Source organism: Dermacentor variabilis, chromosome 7, assembly GCF_050947875.1.
Source record: "Dermacentor variabilis isolate Ectoservices chromosome 7, ASM5094787v1, whole genome shotgun sequence".
In the NCBI taxonomy this organism is placed as follows: Eukaryota; Metazoa; Arthropoda; class Arachnida; order Ixodida; family Ixodidae; genus Dermacentor; species Dermacentor variabilis.
In genome coordinates, this window is record NC_134574.1 from 17744545 (window position 1) to 17760577 (window position 16033).

The 16033-nt window shown below is 45.9% G+C and overlaps 1 protein-coding gene across 3 annotated transcripts in view; it reads right to left on the minus strand.

The window, feature by feature from the left end:
- Positions 1-16033, minus strand: part of Syx5 (syntaxin 5) — a 257162-nt gene that overhangs the window by 136932 nt on the left and 104197 nt on the right. For all 3 annotated transcript variants that reach the window (XM_075698291.1, XM_075698289.1, XM_075698290.1), the window contains exon 5: positions 11341-11453. In XM_075698291.1, coding sequence (XP_075554406.1) covers positions 11341-11453 — 113 coding nt within the window. The remainder of the gene's footprint in view (positions 1-11340; positions 11454-16033) is intronic.

A 16033-nucleotide genomic window follows, 5' to 3' on the forward strand; every position in this document is an offset into this window, starting at 1 on the left:
GAGACTATCGCGCAACAAAAAGAGATTGTATTGTGTCGTTCAGAAATTGTCCTCAGTATCTAAATGGAAGAAATACTCGGATTGCCTGCGCAAATATGCCCGTCTTTTGAGGCACTCGAAACACAAATTTCATCATGAGCATCTGAAAAATATCATTAGTGTTAACCCTTAAAAATTTTGGAGCATCTTAAAACCAAAGAATCAATCCCATAACATTGCGCTTGTTTATCCAGACGGCTGACGTTCCACTTGATCAGCAGGCTAATGTCATGAACTCCTACTTCTCGTCTGTTTTCACCTCCGAACCTGGTCATGATGTACGGGCATTGCCTAGACCAAATTTTGGTGCAATGCCGCCGGCGGTCATCACAGTTGAAGGTATTTTGTGCCTCATTGACAAATTAAAAATTTCGAGTGCTTCGGGACCTGACAGTATTCCTGCAATGTTCCTTAAAAGTACTAAGGACGTGCCGAGTCGCATCTTGCAGATAGTTTTTGCACAGTCCCTTTTAGAAGGTGAAATTCCACACGACTGGAAGACTGCGAAAGTAACCCCGGTTTTCCATAAAGGCAGCCACTCTGACCCGTCAAATTATCGGCCTATATCACTGACATGCATTGCATGCAAACTAGTGGAACACATCCTATATTCCCATGTCGCCAGTCATCTCGATAATAATTCTTTCTTTTTCCTCAAGCAGCACGGCTTTCGCCCCGGGTTACCATGTGAAACACAATTATTCGAATTCCCTAAAGACCTTACCTTGAACTTGGATTCATCTTTTCAGACCGACGCCATTTACATCGATTTTTCAAAGGCATTTGATCGTGTTGCTCATTGTCGTCTCATGGCCAAACTCGGTTGTCTTAATGTTGACCCGATTACCTTGTCATGGATCACAAGTTTTCTAACAGCACTATCTCAGTTCACAGTCATTGGCAGTAAGCTTTCAACACCAGCACAAGTAGTATCCGGCGTCCCTCAGGGATCAGTTCTTGGCCCGCTTCTCTTTCTTATCTTCATAAATGACTTGCCATCTGGAATAACGTCATCTATTCGCCTCTTTGCTGATGATTGCATTGTATATCGTCGAATCTCAACCCGTAGTGATCAATCATTACTACAACGTGACCTAAACCTAGTTCAAACGTGGTGCTCGCGCTGGTTGATGGAGCCTAATACCTCAAAGTGCAAATGCATGGTTGTTTCACAGAAAAAAAAACTAATCTGATTTTTCAGTATTCCCTTAATTCGACAGCTTTATCACATGCTAGCTCTTACCGATATCTAGGCATCCTTATTAACAGTAAACTGACATGGTCAGAGCATATCTCGAGAATGTTGTAACTGATACCTCAAGGTCGTTAGGTTACTTAAAAAGAAGACTACGTCTGTCCCCCCCGAAAATCAGGAAAATAGCCTACGAAACCTTCGTTAGGAGCAAACTCGAATATGCCTCTCCCATTTGGAGCCCTTACCAAGATTATTTAATTACCTCTCTCGAGTCGGTCCAAAATCGTGCTGCCCGATTTATTTCATCAAACCATAATAACACGTCAGCATAACCCACATTAAATCAACTCTTGAACTACCCCCTTTAGCAGTAAGACACAGAATCTCACGTCTCAGCCTGTTCCATAAGCTATATCACAACTTTTCTAACCTGCATGGTACACTGTTGCTGCCACCCGCTCGAACTTCTCGCCGCCTGTTCAACTCCAACAGCATCCAACGCCTTCATGGTTCGACTCTTGCATTCAACAAATCGTTTCTTCCCGCAGCCATTGAAGACTGGAATTGCCTTCCCTAAGCAGTTCTTCTGGAGAGAAATCCAGAAAAATTCAGGCAGTCCTTAACAGAGCTTTTTGTTAAATAACTTGGACTACGCATTATGGTTTTCCCACACCATTTTTACGATACAGGCGTTGTCCAAATGATTTACATTATGCTTTGTCTACTTTGTCTTGTATTTCAATGTCCGGCTGGGTGTCAATCTTTTATTACAAAGTATATTGACACATGTACTTGTTTGTCTTTATCGGGCGACACCTTTCCCTGCCTAAGAAATGTTATCGCACAGCGCAGGATGCGCCTGCATGTATTGGAAGTTTCTGGAACGTTATCGATGCTTCCATCCGCTGTCTGTGACTGAACCTTCTGTAATCTGATTGCATGTGTGCGCGTCGGGAATAATGTAATGTAGAACTTTGTGGAAGGCACGCGGGTCCCAGCGACAACTCTGGAATATTCGATGACTGATCTAAAAGCCGACGCGCTTGAACTGCTGATCAGATTTTCGCCGATCACCGACTGTGTTCGCCGCTGTCACTGTTCTTTGAGTGTAACCTGTTTATGAGGGCACAAGTTCACCCAATAAAACGCTAGTTTCATATTTCCCAGTTTGGCTCCTTTCTTTACCGTCACTACCACGAGACATCTGGTGGAGGTGCTTTGCGTTCATGTACTGAAAGCCCCAACAAAGCCGTGACCCAAGCCCGAACGTGGAAGACATCACTAACGTTAACAAGAACCAGCACGGTAGCCGCAGGCTGCAAAGACTGCCCCCGGAGCATGGACTTTTGCCTGAGACGAGCAGGAAGATTGTCAACAAGCCCACTCCATATGCAGCCCCAGCGTCCCCGATCGTGCTGCAGCAGTCCAGGCAGCCTCCGATGTTCCGCGGTTCAACGTTTGAGCACCCGGAAAGCTGGCTTGAGGCGTATGAGAGAGTCGCTACATTTAACTGGAACAGTGACGACAAACTGCGACATGTCTTTTTCGCATTGGAAGACGCTGCCAGGACATGGTTCGAGAACCGAGAAACCACCTTAACGTCCTGGGACCTGTTCCGAAGCGGCTTCCTGCAGACATTCGCAAGCGTCATACGCCGAGAACGAGCCCAAGTGCTATTAGAAACCCGGGTGCAGCTACCTAATGAGACAACCGCAATCTTCACGGAGGAAATGAGCCATCTATTCCACCACGCCGATGCTGAAATGCCCGAGGAGAAGAAAGTCCGCCTACTCATGCGTTGTGTGAAAGAGGAACTTTTTGCCGGAATGGTACGAAGCCCACCGAAGACCATCGAAGAGTTTCTTCGCGAGACCACCAGCATCGAGAAGACACTCGAGATGCAAAACCAGGAATTTGACCGCCGCACGAACTCTACAAACTGCGCCAGAGTTCAATCACTGGCCACCGACGATCTACGCGAGACTATCAGAGCGGTCATACGGGAGAAGCTGCAGAAGTTCTACCCAAGGTCGCAGTCCCAAGTGGATCCAATTGCTGAAATCGTCGAAGAAAAGGTTCAGCGATCGCCTAGAGTCCCTGAGGTGCAACCAGGATCACCGCAACCTCAGCCGGAAGCGATGACCTACGCCGCCACTGCACAACGCCCAGAGCCCTGTAACGCCGCAATTCCGTCATCCACCGCTGCCGCCGCCAGCATGCCCACCCGTCGCCTAGCACAGCTACGCGAGGAAGATGGACATTTGGCGAGCCCCCGACCATCGCCCACTCTGCTACCACTGTGGCGAAGTCGGCCATGTGTACCGCCGATGCCCATACAGCGACCTGGGATTGCGAGGGATTGCCGTCAACACACCGCGCCCTCGGGAAGGTGAACGCCCTCGTGACATCGCCGACTACCTCGCCGCTACTCAGTGGAGCCCTCGACAACCGTCCCGTTCGCCGTTACCAGGCCGCTACCTGTCGCTGCAGCGCCGACCATACACTGGCCCAGCCGAGGGCTGCTCTGCGAGCTCATATCCAGAAAACTAAAAGCAACCGATGGAGGTGCGGTTGCTGAAGCTGGAACGTCACTACCAGCATCAGTTCAACACGTCGCAGCCGTGATCCGATGCCAAGACCTAATGCAACGCCAGAAAAAGAACCACCGACCTCGACGTGCTTCTCGACGGCCACACAGTTACTGCCTTAGTGAACACAAGGGCTGATTACTCCGTAATGAGTGGACACATCGCCGTCCAGTTGAAGAAAGTTAAAACTGCATGGGAAGGCCCTCAAATTCGAACCGCTGGAGGACACCTCATTGCGCCGACTGGAATCTGCAAGGCAAGAATTACCATTCATGACAGGACTTACCCTGCCACCTTCGTTTTCCTCACACAGTGTTCACGAGACATCATTCTCAGCATGAACTTCCTGAACCAACACGGCACAGTCATAGACCTGAAGTCAAAATCGATAACGCTGTCGGAAGATCAAGTGATACTGCCAGAGAGCCCTCGTAGTCACCACGCCTTGAGTGTGCTCGAAGATCAAGTGAGCATAGCGCCGCGCTACAGCATAATTATTTCCGTCGGCACCGAAACACCTGCTGACGTAGAAGCGTCATTGAGGGTGACCAACATCTACTGCTTGACCATGAAATTTGCGTCACAAGAGGGATCGCTCGACTCCACGGAGGGAAAGAGGAAGTTATGCTAACCAACTTCAGCCAAGAGTTCAAGCACATCAAACAGGGCACGACAATCGCGCACATCGAGGGAATTGTGGAAACCAGCAATGCCTTTGTCCTCTCAGATTCTGCCGCATCTATCCCGAAGATCATAGTCCCCGAACCAGACTTCGACGTGAATCCAAGTCTTCCTATGAGTAAGCAGCAACAAATCAGAAGTCTTCTTCGACGATACAAAGACTGCTTTTCGATGTTATCGACGATTCGACAAACACCAGTTGCAAAGCATCGAGTGTGTCCTGATCCCAGTGACCAGAACCGGTAACGCACTCCCTCACCAGAGCAGGATTGGCCACCCAGGTGCAGTACTTGGCCACAACCTCCTATATGAACACAACAATCAAACCCCGGCCCTCAGTCCCCAGCAGCTGCGAAGCAACTGACCACGGCGGCGGACAGACCTGCGACGCAGTAGAGGGTGCTAAGAATCCCTGGCTCCGGACAGGCCGCCACTGGAACATGAACCTGGCAACGTTTTAACGCTAGGACGTTATCTAGTGAGGCGAGTCTAGCAGTGCTATTGGAGGAATTAGAGGGCAGTAAATGGGATATAATAGAGCTCAGTGAAGTTAGGAGGCCAAAAGAAGCATATACAGTGCTAAAAAGCAGGCACGTCCTGTGCTACCGGGGCTTAGCGGAGAGGCGAGAACGAGGAGTCGGATTCCTGATTAATAAGAATATAGCTGGTAACATACAGGAATTCTATAGCATTAACGAGAGGGTGGCAGGTGTTGTTCTGAAACTTAATAAGAGGTACAAAATGAAGGTTGTACAGGTCTACGCCCCTACATCCAGTCATGATGACCAGGAAGTCGAAAGCTTCTATGAAGACGTGGAATTGGCGATGGGTAAAGTGAAAACTAAATACACTATACTAATGGGCGACTTTAATGCCAAGGTAGGCAAGAAGCAGGCTGGAGACAAGGCAGTGGGGGAATATGGCATAGGCACTAGGAATAGCAGGGGAGACTTATTAGTAGAGTTTGCGGAACAGAATAATATGCGGATAATGAATACCTTCTTCCGCAAGCGGGATAGCCGAACGTGGACATGGAGGAGCTCGAACGGCGAGACTAGAAATGAAATAGGCATACTCTGCGCTAACCCTGGCATCATACAAGATGTGGACGTGCTCAGCAAGGTGCGCTGCAGTGACCATAGGATGGTAAGAACTCGAATAAGCCTAGACCTGAGGAGGGAACGGAAGAAACTGGTACATAAGAAGCCGATCAATGAGTTAGTGGTAAGAGGGAAAATAGAGGAATTCCAGATCAAGCTACAGGACAGGTATTCGGCTTTAACTCAGGAAGAGGACCTTATTGTTGAAGCAATGAACGACAATCTTGTGGGCATCATTAAGGAGTGTGCAATAGAAGTCGGTGGTAACTCCGTTAGACAGGATACCAGTAAACTATCGCAGGAGACGAAAGATCTGATCAAGAAACGCCAAAGTATGAAAGCCTCTAACCCTACAGCTAGAATAGAACTGGCAGAACTTTCGAAGTTAATCAACAAGCGTAAGACAGCTGACATAAGGAAGTATAATATGGATAGAATTGAACATGCTCTCAGGAACGGAGGAAGACTAAAAGCAGTGAAGAAAAAACTAGGAATTGGCAAGAATCAGATGTATGCGTTAAGAGACAAAGCCGGCAATATCATTACTAATATGGATGAGACAGTTCAAGTGGCTGAGGAGTTCTATAGAGATTTATACAGTACCAGTGGCACCCACGACGATAATGGAAGAGAGAATAGACTAGAGGAATTCGAAATCCCACAGGTAACGCCGGAAGAAGTAAAGAAAGCCTTGGCAGCTATGCAAAGGGGGAAGGCAGCTGGGGAGGATCAGGTAACAGCAGATTTGTTGAAGGATGGTGGGCAGATTGTTCTAGAGAAACTGGCCACCCTGTATACACAATGCCTCATGACTTCAAGCGTACCGGAATCTTGGAAAAACACTAACATAACTCTAATCCATAAGAAAGGGGACGCCAATGACTTGAAAAATTATAGACCGATCAGCTTACTGTCCGTTTCCTACAAAGTATTTACTAAGGTAATTGCAAATAGAATCAGGAACACCTTAGACTTCCGTCAACCAAAGGACCAGGCAGGATTCCGTAAAGGCTACTCAACAATAGACCATATTCACACTATCAATCAGGTGATAGAAAAATGTGCGGAATATAACCAACCTTTATATATAGCTTTCATTGATTACGAGAAAGCGTTTGATTCAGTCGAAACCTCAGCAGTCATGGAGGCATTGCAGAATCAGGGTGCAGACGAGCCGTATGTAAAAATATTGAAAGATATCTATAGCGGCTCCACAGCCACCGTAGTCCTCCATAAAGAAAGCAACAAAATCCCAATAAAGAAAGGCGTCAGGCAGGAAGATACAATCTCTCCAATGCTATTCACAGCGTGTTTACAGGAGGTATTCAGAGACCTGGATTGGGAAGAATTGGGGATAAAAGTTAATGGAGAATACCTTAGTAACTTGCGATTCGCTGATGATATTGCCATGCTTAGTAACTCAGGGGACCAATTGCAATGTATGCTCACTGACCTGCAGAGGCAAAGCCAAAGGGTGGGTCTAAAAACTAATTTGCAGAAAACTAAAGTAGTGTTTAACAGTCTCGGAAGAGAACAGCAGTTTACGATAGGTAGTGAGGCACTGGAAGTGGTAGGGGAATACATCTACTTAGGACAGGTAGTGACTGCGGATCCAGATCATAAGACTGAAATAATCAGAAGAATTAGAATGGGCTGGGGCGCGTTTGGCAGGCATTCTCAGATCATGAACAGCAGGTTGCCATTATCCCTTAAGAGAAAAGTTTATAACAGCTGTGTCTTACCAGTACTCACGTACGGGGCAGAAACCTGGAGGCTTACGAAAAGGGTTCTACTGAAATTGAGGACGACGCAACGAACTATGGAAAGAAAATGATAGGTGTAACGTTAAGGGATAAGAAAAGAGCTGATTGGGTGAGGGAACAAATGCGAGTTATTGATATCTTAATCGAAATTAAGAAAAAGAAATGGGCATGGGCAGGACACGTAATGAGGAGGGAAGGTAACCGATGGTCGTTAAGCATTACGGAATGGATTCCAAGGGAAGGGAAGCGTAGCAGATGGCGGCAGAAAGTTAGGTAGGCGGGTGAGATTAAGAAGCTTGCAGGGACGACATGGCCACAATTAGTACATGACTGGGGTTATTGGAGAAGTATGGGAGAGGCCTTTGCCCTGCAGTGGGCGTAACCTGGCTGATGATGATGTCCCTTAGGAATCCCTTGGAATAATGATTAGAGCTGGAGATGTGCTAAAAATGTTCCCCAAGTGCATCAGGTTGATCTTCCAAGCTACTCCCTTCATCGTTTAGAAGGGGCAATCTCTGCCAGCTTGCCCTCTTTGCCTGTCATCGCATTCTTCTTCACTGGGATTTAACCTGCTTAAATTCTCTTAAACTTTCGGCCGTAGGGCATTCATATAGTTTGCCCCAATCTTTATTTTGTCTCCTCCGCACCTCTCTGCAATCATCATTCTATCAGGGGACCGATCTTTTCAATGGAGTGCCACTTTGTTGAGGGATGAACTTTTCTGCTGCATCAACAATAAAAGCGGTAAAATATGATACGGCATTATCTATGCTAAAATTACTTATAAAATCTGGTGATATGTAGGTGGATTCCTTGAAGCATTTCCAATTAGCCTCAGCTCGTTTCCAGCAAGGGACAGGCGGAGGGGAGTCATGTATTACTAGGTTTAGAGTTAGTGGGAAGTGATCACTTCCAAATGTATTTTTAATTACAGACCATTCTAAACCAGGGAAGATAGAAGCAGAGCTGATAGACAGGTCTATTGACGAGTATGAATTATGATGTGGATTATAATACATCATTTCTTTTTTATTAAAGAGGCATGCACCGGAGGTTAAAAGGAAATTTTCGATGAGTCGGCCTCTCGAGTCGCGTCTTGAGTCTCCCCACATCATGCTATGAGCGTTAAAATCCTCCACGAGTATGTAAGGCTCGGGAAGCTGATCAATGAGGTTATAAAAGTCTGTTTTGTTGAGATGCTGGTTCGGCAGTATATAAATGGAACACACAATTACTAATTAAAAAGAATGGCCCAAACTAACACTGCCTCAAGGGGCGTGTTAAGGGCGACGGATCGGCAAGCAATGGCTACTATTGCTATACCGCCAGAGGCGGTAGCCTCGTCGCTATCATTCCGGAAGATAGAGCATTTACGAAGGAATGTTAGCAGGTTTTCAGGTGTGTCTCTTGAAAACACAGCAACTTTGGGTTGTGTTTGTGTAGTAGTTCTGTAATGTCGTCGAGGTTATGAAGAAGTCCTCTGACATTCCACTGTAGTATGTGTCTCCATTGTAATAGATGTGTTGTGTGCTGTGCATTTAAGAGATGAGGATTAGCTCACGAACCCTTTCCCGGCGCCGTGACGCAAGTTTTGTTTTTATTGGAGCGGTTGAGAGAGCCTCGCTGCTTCTTAGGCACTGGTACGGCCGTCCAGCTGGTTGTTGTGTCCATTGCCTCTTGCAAGGCGCTGGACATGCTTTTTTCCGAGCGCTGTGTTAAGACGTGAAGGCCTCGGCACATTGGACAAGACCTTTGAGGCCACCTGCCCGGATGTCGATGGTCCCTTCTTCTGGGGTGGCAGAACAGCACAAGCTGTAGCCGCGGGGGCGCCGGATGGCATCCCTGCCGGCTCACTATGTGTGGGCCGGACAGCCGCCGGAGGCCGTTGTGGCGCTGTCCCCTGATGCACCACATCGGCAAAGCTGCCCTTAGGCAGGTATGACACCCGCCTACGTGCCTCCTTGAAAAATATATTTTCTTCGACTTTGACAATTTCTTTTTTTTTCTTCCAAGATGAGCAGGACCGCGAGGATGCAGCATGCTCGCCATCACAGTTGACACAATGTGGAGTGTTCTTGCATGTTTCAGAGGAAGGTTCATTGTCACTACATTTGGCACATGCCAGCCGGCCTCGACAGTTCTGTGAACTGTGGCCGAACCTTTGGCACTTGAAGCATCTGAGAGGATTGGGCACGTATGGCCTAACACGAAGTTTGATATAACTGGCCTCGATGGACTCAGAAAGGACACTTGAGCTGAAGGTGAGTATCAGGTGCTTCATCTGGATCTCTTTGCCATCCTGCCTCATCTTAATTCATTTAACATTTATGACATTCTGTCCACTGAAGCCCTCCTAAGAATTCAGCCTCAGTGATTTCCAAGCAAGTCATCATCTGACACAATGCGCGGGTGGTGTTCATAGTATGGTGCGGGGTTGCTGTTACTTGGGTTTCTTTAAATGACACTCGTTTCAGTATATCATGAGAAGCCAGCAAACACTTACACCAAGGACAACATAGGGGAAATTACTTGTGCTTAATAAATGTAATGAAGAAACGATAAATTAATGCAAATTAAAGTGGATGAAAAAACAACTTGGCGCAGGTGGGAACCAAACCCACAACCTTCGCATATTGTGTGCAATGCTCTACCAATTGAGCTACTGCTGTGCTATTTCCCCATCCACTTTCTTGGGTATGTATGTGTCCTAGTAGAACCCTAGGAGTGTTAGCCAGTGCCACCACTCACAGACCTTGGCGGCAGACGTGGAACATCCTTTTTGCTGCAGGCGTCACGAGAATGTGATCTTTTTGGGTGAAGGCAACTGGTCAATAAACCCACATATGCTACCCTGAAGGCATCAATGTTGCCGGATTCGAGACCCTCGTTATGTAATAAACGAGAAGAAAGGGGGTTAACCAAGGGGCCCGATTTTTATTAGTCATATCATGAGAAGCCAACAAACACTGGCACCAAGGACAACATAGGGGAAATTACTAGTTTCGGCAGTTTCTCATATTGCCTCTGATCACAGAGCTTCAAGAGGAGATCCCCACTTGCCATCCACGACGCCTTATATTTTGTACCAAAAACTTCAGTCAAAGACTTGGAAACAAGGAACGGTGAAATGGTTCGCACTGGTTTTTCTGTTTATTCCGAGTGAATTATATGGAAATGAGGGAAGTTGTGGACTTGGCGTCCAAGAAACTGAAAGACATCTTTGGTGCGCCCTCGTTTCTGACGGTGATCAGGGAGTTTAGAAAATGCGTTTTCCATAAGTATAGATGGGGTTTTTGGGCGCGATGCCAACCACCAACTATGAATCCCAACAGGGGGACGTGACAGAAGTTCCTGCAAGAGAAACCCTGCCAACGCCAGCCATACATTGCTGCTATAACCAAATACAGCATAACCACAGCTGGCTAGCCACACAAGGTTAACCCTTGCCGCCAGAAAATTCGGAAGTGAGGAGAAGTAGAGAAGACAGGAGAGATGAAACAGGTGAGAGAGAAAGACAAAGATTGAGAGGAGGACAGGAAAATGCGACTGCCAATTTCCCCCAGGTGAGTCAGTCTGGAGGTGCCGTCTATGTGAAGCAGAGGCCATAGAGGTGTATTGCCTGTGCCGGGGGGCCTTAAAAGTCCGAATACCCGGCATCGGCTCAACCCTCCAAATCCCCTTTCCCCACACACGGCTAAGCCGCGCATGGCTACACGTGGAAGGTTCCGACCCTCATGTGCTCGGGTACCCTGCTTCCCAGAAGGAAGTTTCCAACTTCAAGCACATGACAGAAAATGCTTGCGGGACCTGGTGATGAGGTGATGAGGAATGTTGCATCTCTAAAGTAGCGTCACCACATGCAGCTTTTCTTTTTCCAATATAGACGACACCTTTATAAAATTTAAATGAGAAAGATTTCAGGGACCCTTCAACCAGTTGACTGATGTCAGGAAATGCCCTGTGTAGACACCCACCTCCTGCAGCTGAGCGATCGCCTTGTTGAGACTGCTAATGTCCTGCTTGATGATGTAGGTCAGCTCCTGGATCTCCTCTGGCCGGTCATCAAAGATGGTCTTGCGCCTCGCCACTGCACACACATTGCGCAATGCACACAGCTAAGCTACTTCTTGAACTAAATGTTACAATCATGTTACAGGCTCATGCAAATATTGTGCTATTCGATACTTGCTTCCGACTTCATGTTTTCCAAAGTATTTAAAGCACACGAAACAAACGAATATACATATTTTTTTATGTATAAGCTACACCCCTAATTACAACACTCCGATTCTAATCGACATAACACCCCGGCATAACCCCCGAAGGAGGTGCATACAATGCTAAAATCTTTGTAAAAGCAGTCTCCTTTTGTAGACACAACATTCGTCCAAGTCGTACGTTGAGCCAGCGCAATTGTTTCTGTAGTCTTAGACGATTCTATAATGGTAGAGAACTTTGCCCTAAAGGTGGTTTTAGACAGCTAGGGCTGCACCGCCATAAAACCACACCTTGAGGAGATATTTGTGCCCCGATGAAGTCACACCTTAGGTCACCTATAACAGGTGACCTATCAGTGCCATTCCTATAGAATTGAGATAGCAATGATATGGACACTCCAGGTGCATTTCTGCCGTCATGGTTGCTGCAACATCGTCCCTGCATGCCATATGCTGTATGTGCGAGTAAAAGTATACGCCTGTGAGCCGAATCGCACACAAGGAAGGAAAGCGGCAAGGAAATGTGGGAGGGAGGGAGGGAGGGAGGGAGGGAGGGAGGGAGGGAGGGAGCGGGTGACTTGTACTCTGGTAGCAACTGCTTAGTTTGCGCAGCAGTGTGCGCCCTATCTTGAAAGCCATCTGCAAATGCGACGACTTCAGAGTCAGTTGACTCGCAGTCAGTCTACTGCCACTTGCTTTGCTGCTCTGTCCTTCTCGCACGACACTCGCCAACTCAATCACGAGAAGAAGCCGCTACCTCCACAGAGCGCGCAAAACCCATAGCAACTGCTGGAGGAGGCCAACCCAGTGCGCTTTGAGTGGCCATAGCATCCATTCTGATTTCGACGGCAGTTTTTCTGAAAAAATAAAAGCGATTATAAGTCACACCGCTCTATAATATGCAACGATGAAAATTTCAGAAAAAAAAACTTCAACTTATACACCAGAAGATATGGTAGCTCATTGCCAAAACAAAGCAACAATGAATTCATCTACAGTCGCCTACTGATTTCAGTACCTGCTCGGTTATTCAAACATATTTTAATATATTACTTGTAGCAGCCGTGTGGCTTTCCAAGAGCCACACAGTCACAGTGAATAGATTTGTCAATTCGGCATGAAACTGTAACCTGGGCGGCCAACACTTCGCAAAACAGTGTTGGTTGGGCCTAACAGCCGAGGCAGGTGCGGCATTGGACTGCAAGCCACTGCACAAAGATTACCGCCCATCGGTATTCAAGCTTGAGATCATGAGCGCAGGCTAGAATGAGGACCACAAAAGCGGCGAGCATGCCTACAAAGTTTGTTTGGACACTTGCAGAATGGAACAGGTGAAGCTCATGCCTAAACGGAGAACATGAAGCTGAATTTGTGAAATATTCCACAAACTGCCCCCGTCGAGGTCAAGATCATGCAGTTAAGCATTGCAACAACTCACAATGGGCAAACACGAAATGCTCCCTTGGCCTCAACTACCAGAAAATATTAAGCAGACTGAAGCACAACAGTGAGCAAGAGCCTGCAATGTTGCGTGTTCTACTGAAGTTGATATAAATGTTGAACTTGCACTTTTGCATAAATATATCTGAATAATGGCACCTTGAAAATATTGTTTCCAGGATTGAACCTGTTTTCTTTTTTTTCTGGAACAAACAACCTTCTTTTTAGATTTGCTCTCTGTCAAGGCTTCATGCAAATTTCACAACTATTCAAACCATTCACATCGAAATTATTTGGCATTAATTACTATTCGCTTTGAATCAAAACATCAATATTCGCACAAGTCTATGAGCACAGGCAGCGAGCGCAGCAAGGAAAAAATATGTGTGCCCTTGAATGAACAACAGAAAGGTTGCACTACGTATTCCCAAAAGTTGCAGATGAAAAGCATACGCCAGAGCATTAACCACATCACAATTGCTACGCACTGACTTGAAAAAGCACATGAAATCATGTGACACAAAAACAAAGAAACACACACAGAGTGCTCTGTTTCATCCACATGCAGAAGGCCAGACTTGGTGCTCAGCAGATGGCGATTAAAGTAATGAGAAGGTGAACATCCATAAGAGAAATTGTGTCATCTGATGCATGGCATTAGGTTTTTTGGCAGGACTTTTCTACAACTGCGTACTGCTCACATTCAAGCAATGACCATGGAGAAGACAGCCCAAAAATGTGGTTGTGAGCACAGCCACCATGCCAGCACAATGCCTTTCTACAGACCTAGGTAGTAATACCAAAGTGCCGATAGACTTGTGAGAGGACCTTCAAAAACAGCAAGCTACAGAGACAGTTTCTTATGTAAGGTGATCCATGTAAAAAATGAAGCATTCAACAATTCCAGCAGATGCCAACTTAAGCAGATGAAAGTATTTGCATGGCACAGGTTCATCTCAGTGACAGGTGTAAACGATATATTGCTCACAAATTTAGAAAGTGTAACTTGAAAGAGCGTAGGTTAGGGCATGTTGGTATTCCATAACTGAGGTTTTTTTAGCGCATGAAAAGGGACAGAAGACAGTGGCAAGACGCGGACACAGCGCTAACTTCCAACAATTGTTTTATTCCATGAATATATGTGTACCACTTCGTGGAATAAAACAATTGTTGGAAGTTAGCGCTGTGTCCGCGTCTTGCCACTGTCTTTCGTCCCTTTTCGTGCGCTAAAAACCTCAGTTATAGAAAGTGTGAATTCCAGCTTTATGCTAAAAATGCAACCTTTCTGTAGTTTTAATAAAGCGCAACTTGTGTGGCCTAATCTTACTGTCTTATGCTGAGGTAATTAATGCATGATATTACAGCATCAGTTGCAATCAGCCCAATTCTGTTGCCAGCACACAATAAACTGATACAAGACCTCATAAATGATTTCGCAGGAGCTTTCTTCACCAAGCGCAGCCTGACTGCTAAATACCACATAACAGGCGAGGCAACCAGGCCAGTATACCAATACCCAGCATTACCAAAGGCATGAGCAAAGAATGAGAAAAGTGTTAAGTGGAAGAGATAGTCAAATCTTGTAATGACGAAACAGGATGCAGCGAAACAATAGACATAACAAAGCAAGCGAAATTGCCTTTGAAATCCCCCGCAGAGAATCATATTTGCAGCATGCAATATGGGATATAACGGAGTATTTTTGGCTCCTCCCTTTAACTTCATCATGATGAGGTTTTACTGTACTTGAAGTGCTTGAAAACGCTTGAATACCTCGGAATTCTGTATTAGCATCACCATCAGCCTATTTTTATGTCCACTGCACGACGAAGGCCTCTCCCGATGAACTCCAATTATTACTAGGGGAGGGCAAATACCTGAAGTTTAAAACATGAATCAACTACTGCATGCTATTCATATTCGGAAAGGAACTATTCAATTTTCGAATGCCGAAACTGACCAAACATTTCCCAACAAATGAATGGTAACGTATAGTTATTGTTCTCAGTCAGTTAAAGAAAATATCACAAATCATCAGAAGTCAGACAGAAATCCTTGATCCAACGTAAAAATAAAATGCAAGCTTTGTATTCACTTTTGGAACCCAGTGTGACAACCTCAGATTTCCTGCATGTCATTTAGTGTTTCTGACAGTCTAGTTCTGGTGTTTTCCTTGCGATGGGTCCTTTTACATTTGTAGACGGCACACAAGTCCTTCAGTCCTTTTTCTACAACTAGGACTCATCTTTTTTTGGCAACAATTTAATTAGTGTTTATAAAAAGCCAGTCATGCGGCAGTCGTAATTCCTTGGCGAGCTTGCTTTCAACCAGGCTCAAAAGTTGCCGAGAGGTGGTTTGTGCAGCTCTTCAATGACAGTTAGTAATCTTGCATTAAAAAGCGATAATTTGTTCTTGATAGTTGTGCTGTCTTATTTTTTTTTTCACCTGTCAGTACAGCCATGCCACCTAATTATGCCAAAATTAATATTCCTGCTGTTATAAGTATCTGTATTTGAATATTCCATGTTTAATTCAACATACTGTCACGTGGTAGTGACGGTGAAGAAAGAAGCAGTACGGTGGAATACAAAACTAGCTTTTATTGGGCGAACCTGTGCCCACAAAACAGGCTACACTTATAGCACAACAATAGCGGCGAACACGGTCGGTGATCGTCGGAAATCTGATCAGCGGGTCAAGCGCGTCGGCTTTTATAGAGCAGTCGTCGAATGTTCGAGACTAATGGTTCGGACCCGCGTGCCTTCCACAATGTTCTACACCATTCGCGTTACGCGATGGAATCAGATAACACAAGGTTCGGCGACAACAGACAACCGGGTAGAAGCATCGATAACTTTCCAGAAACGTCGGATACATGCAGGCGCGTCCCTCGCTGTGCGATTACATTTCTTAAGCGGCGAAACGTGGTCGCCCGATAAAGATAAGTACACGTGTCAATACAATACCTAATATTCATACTCAGTTCATATTCCAAAAGGTTGATATCCGC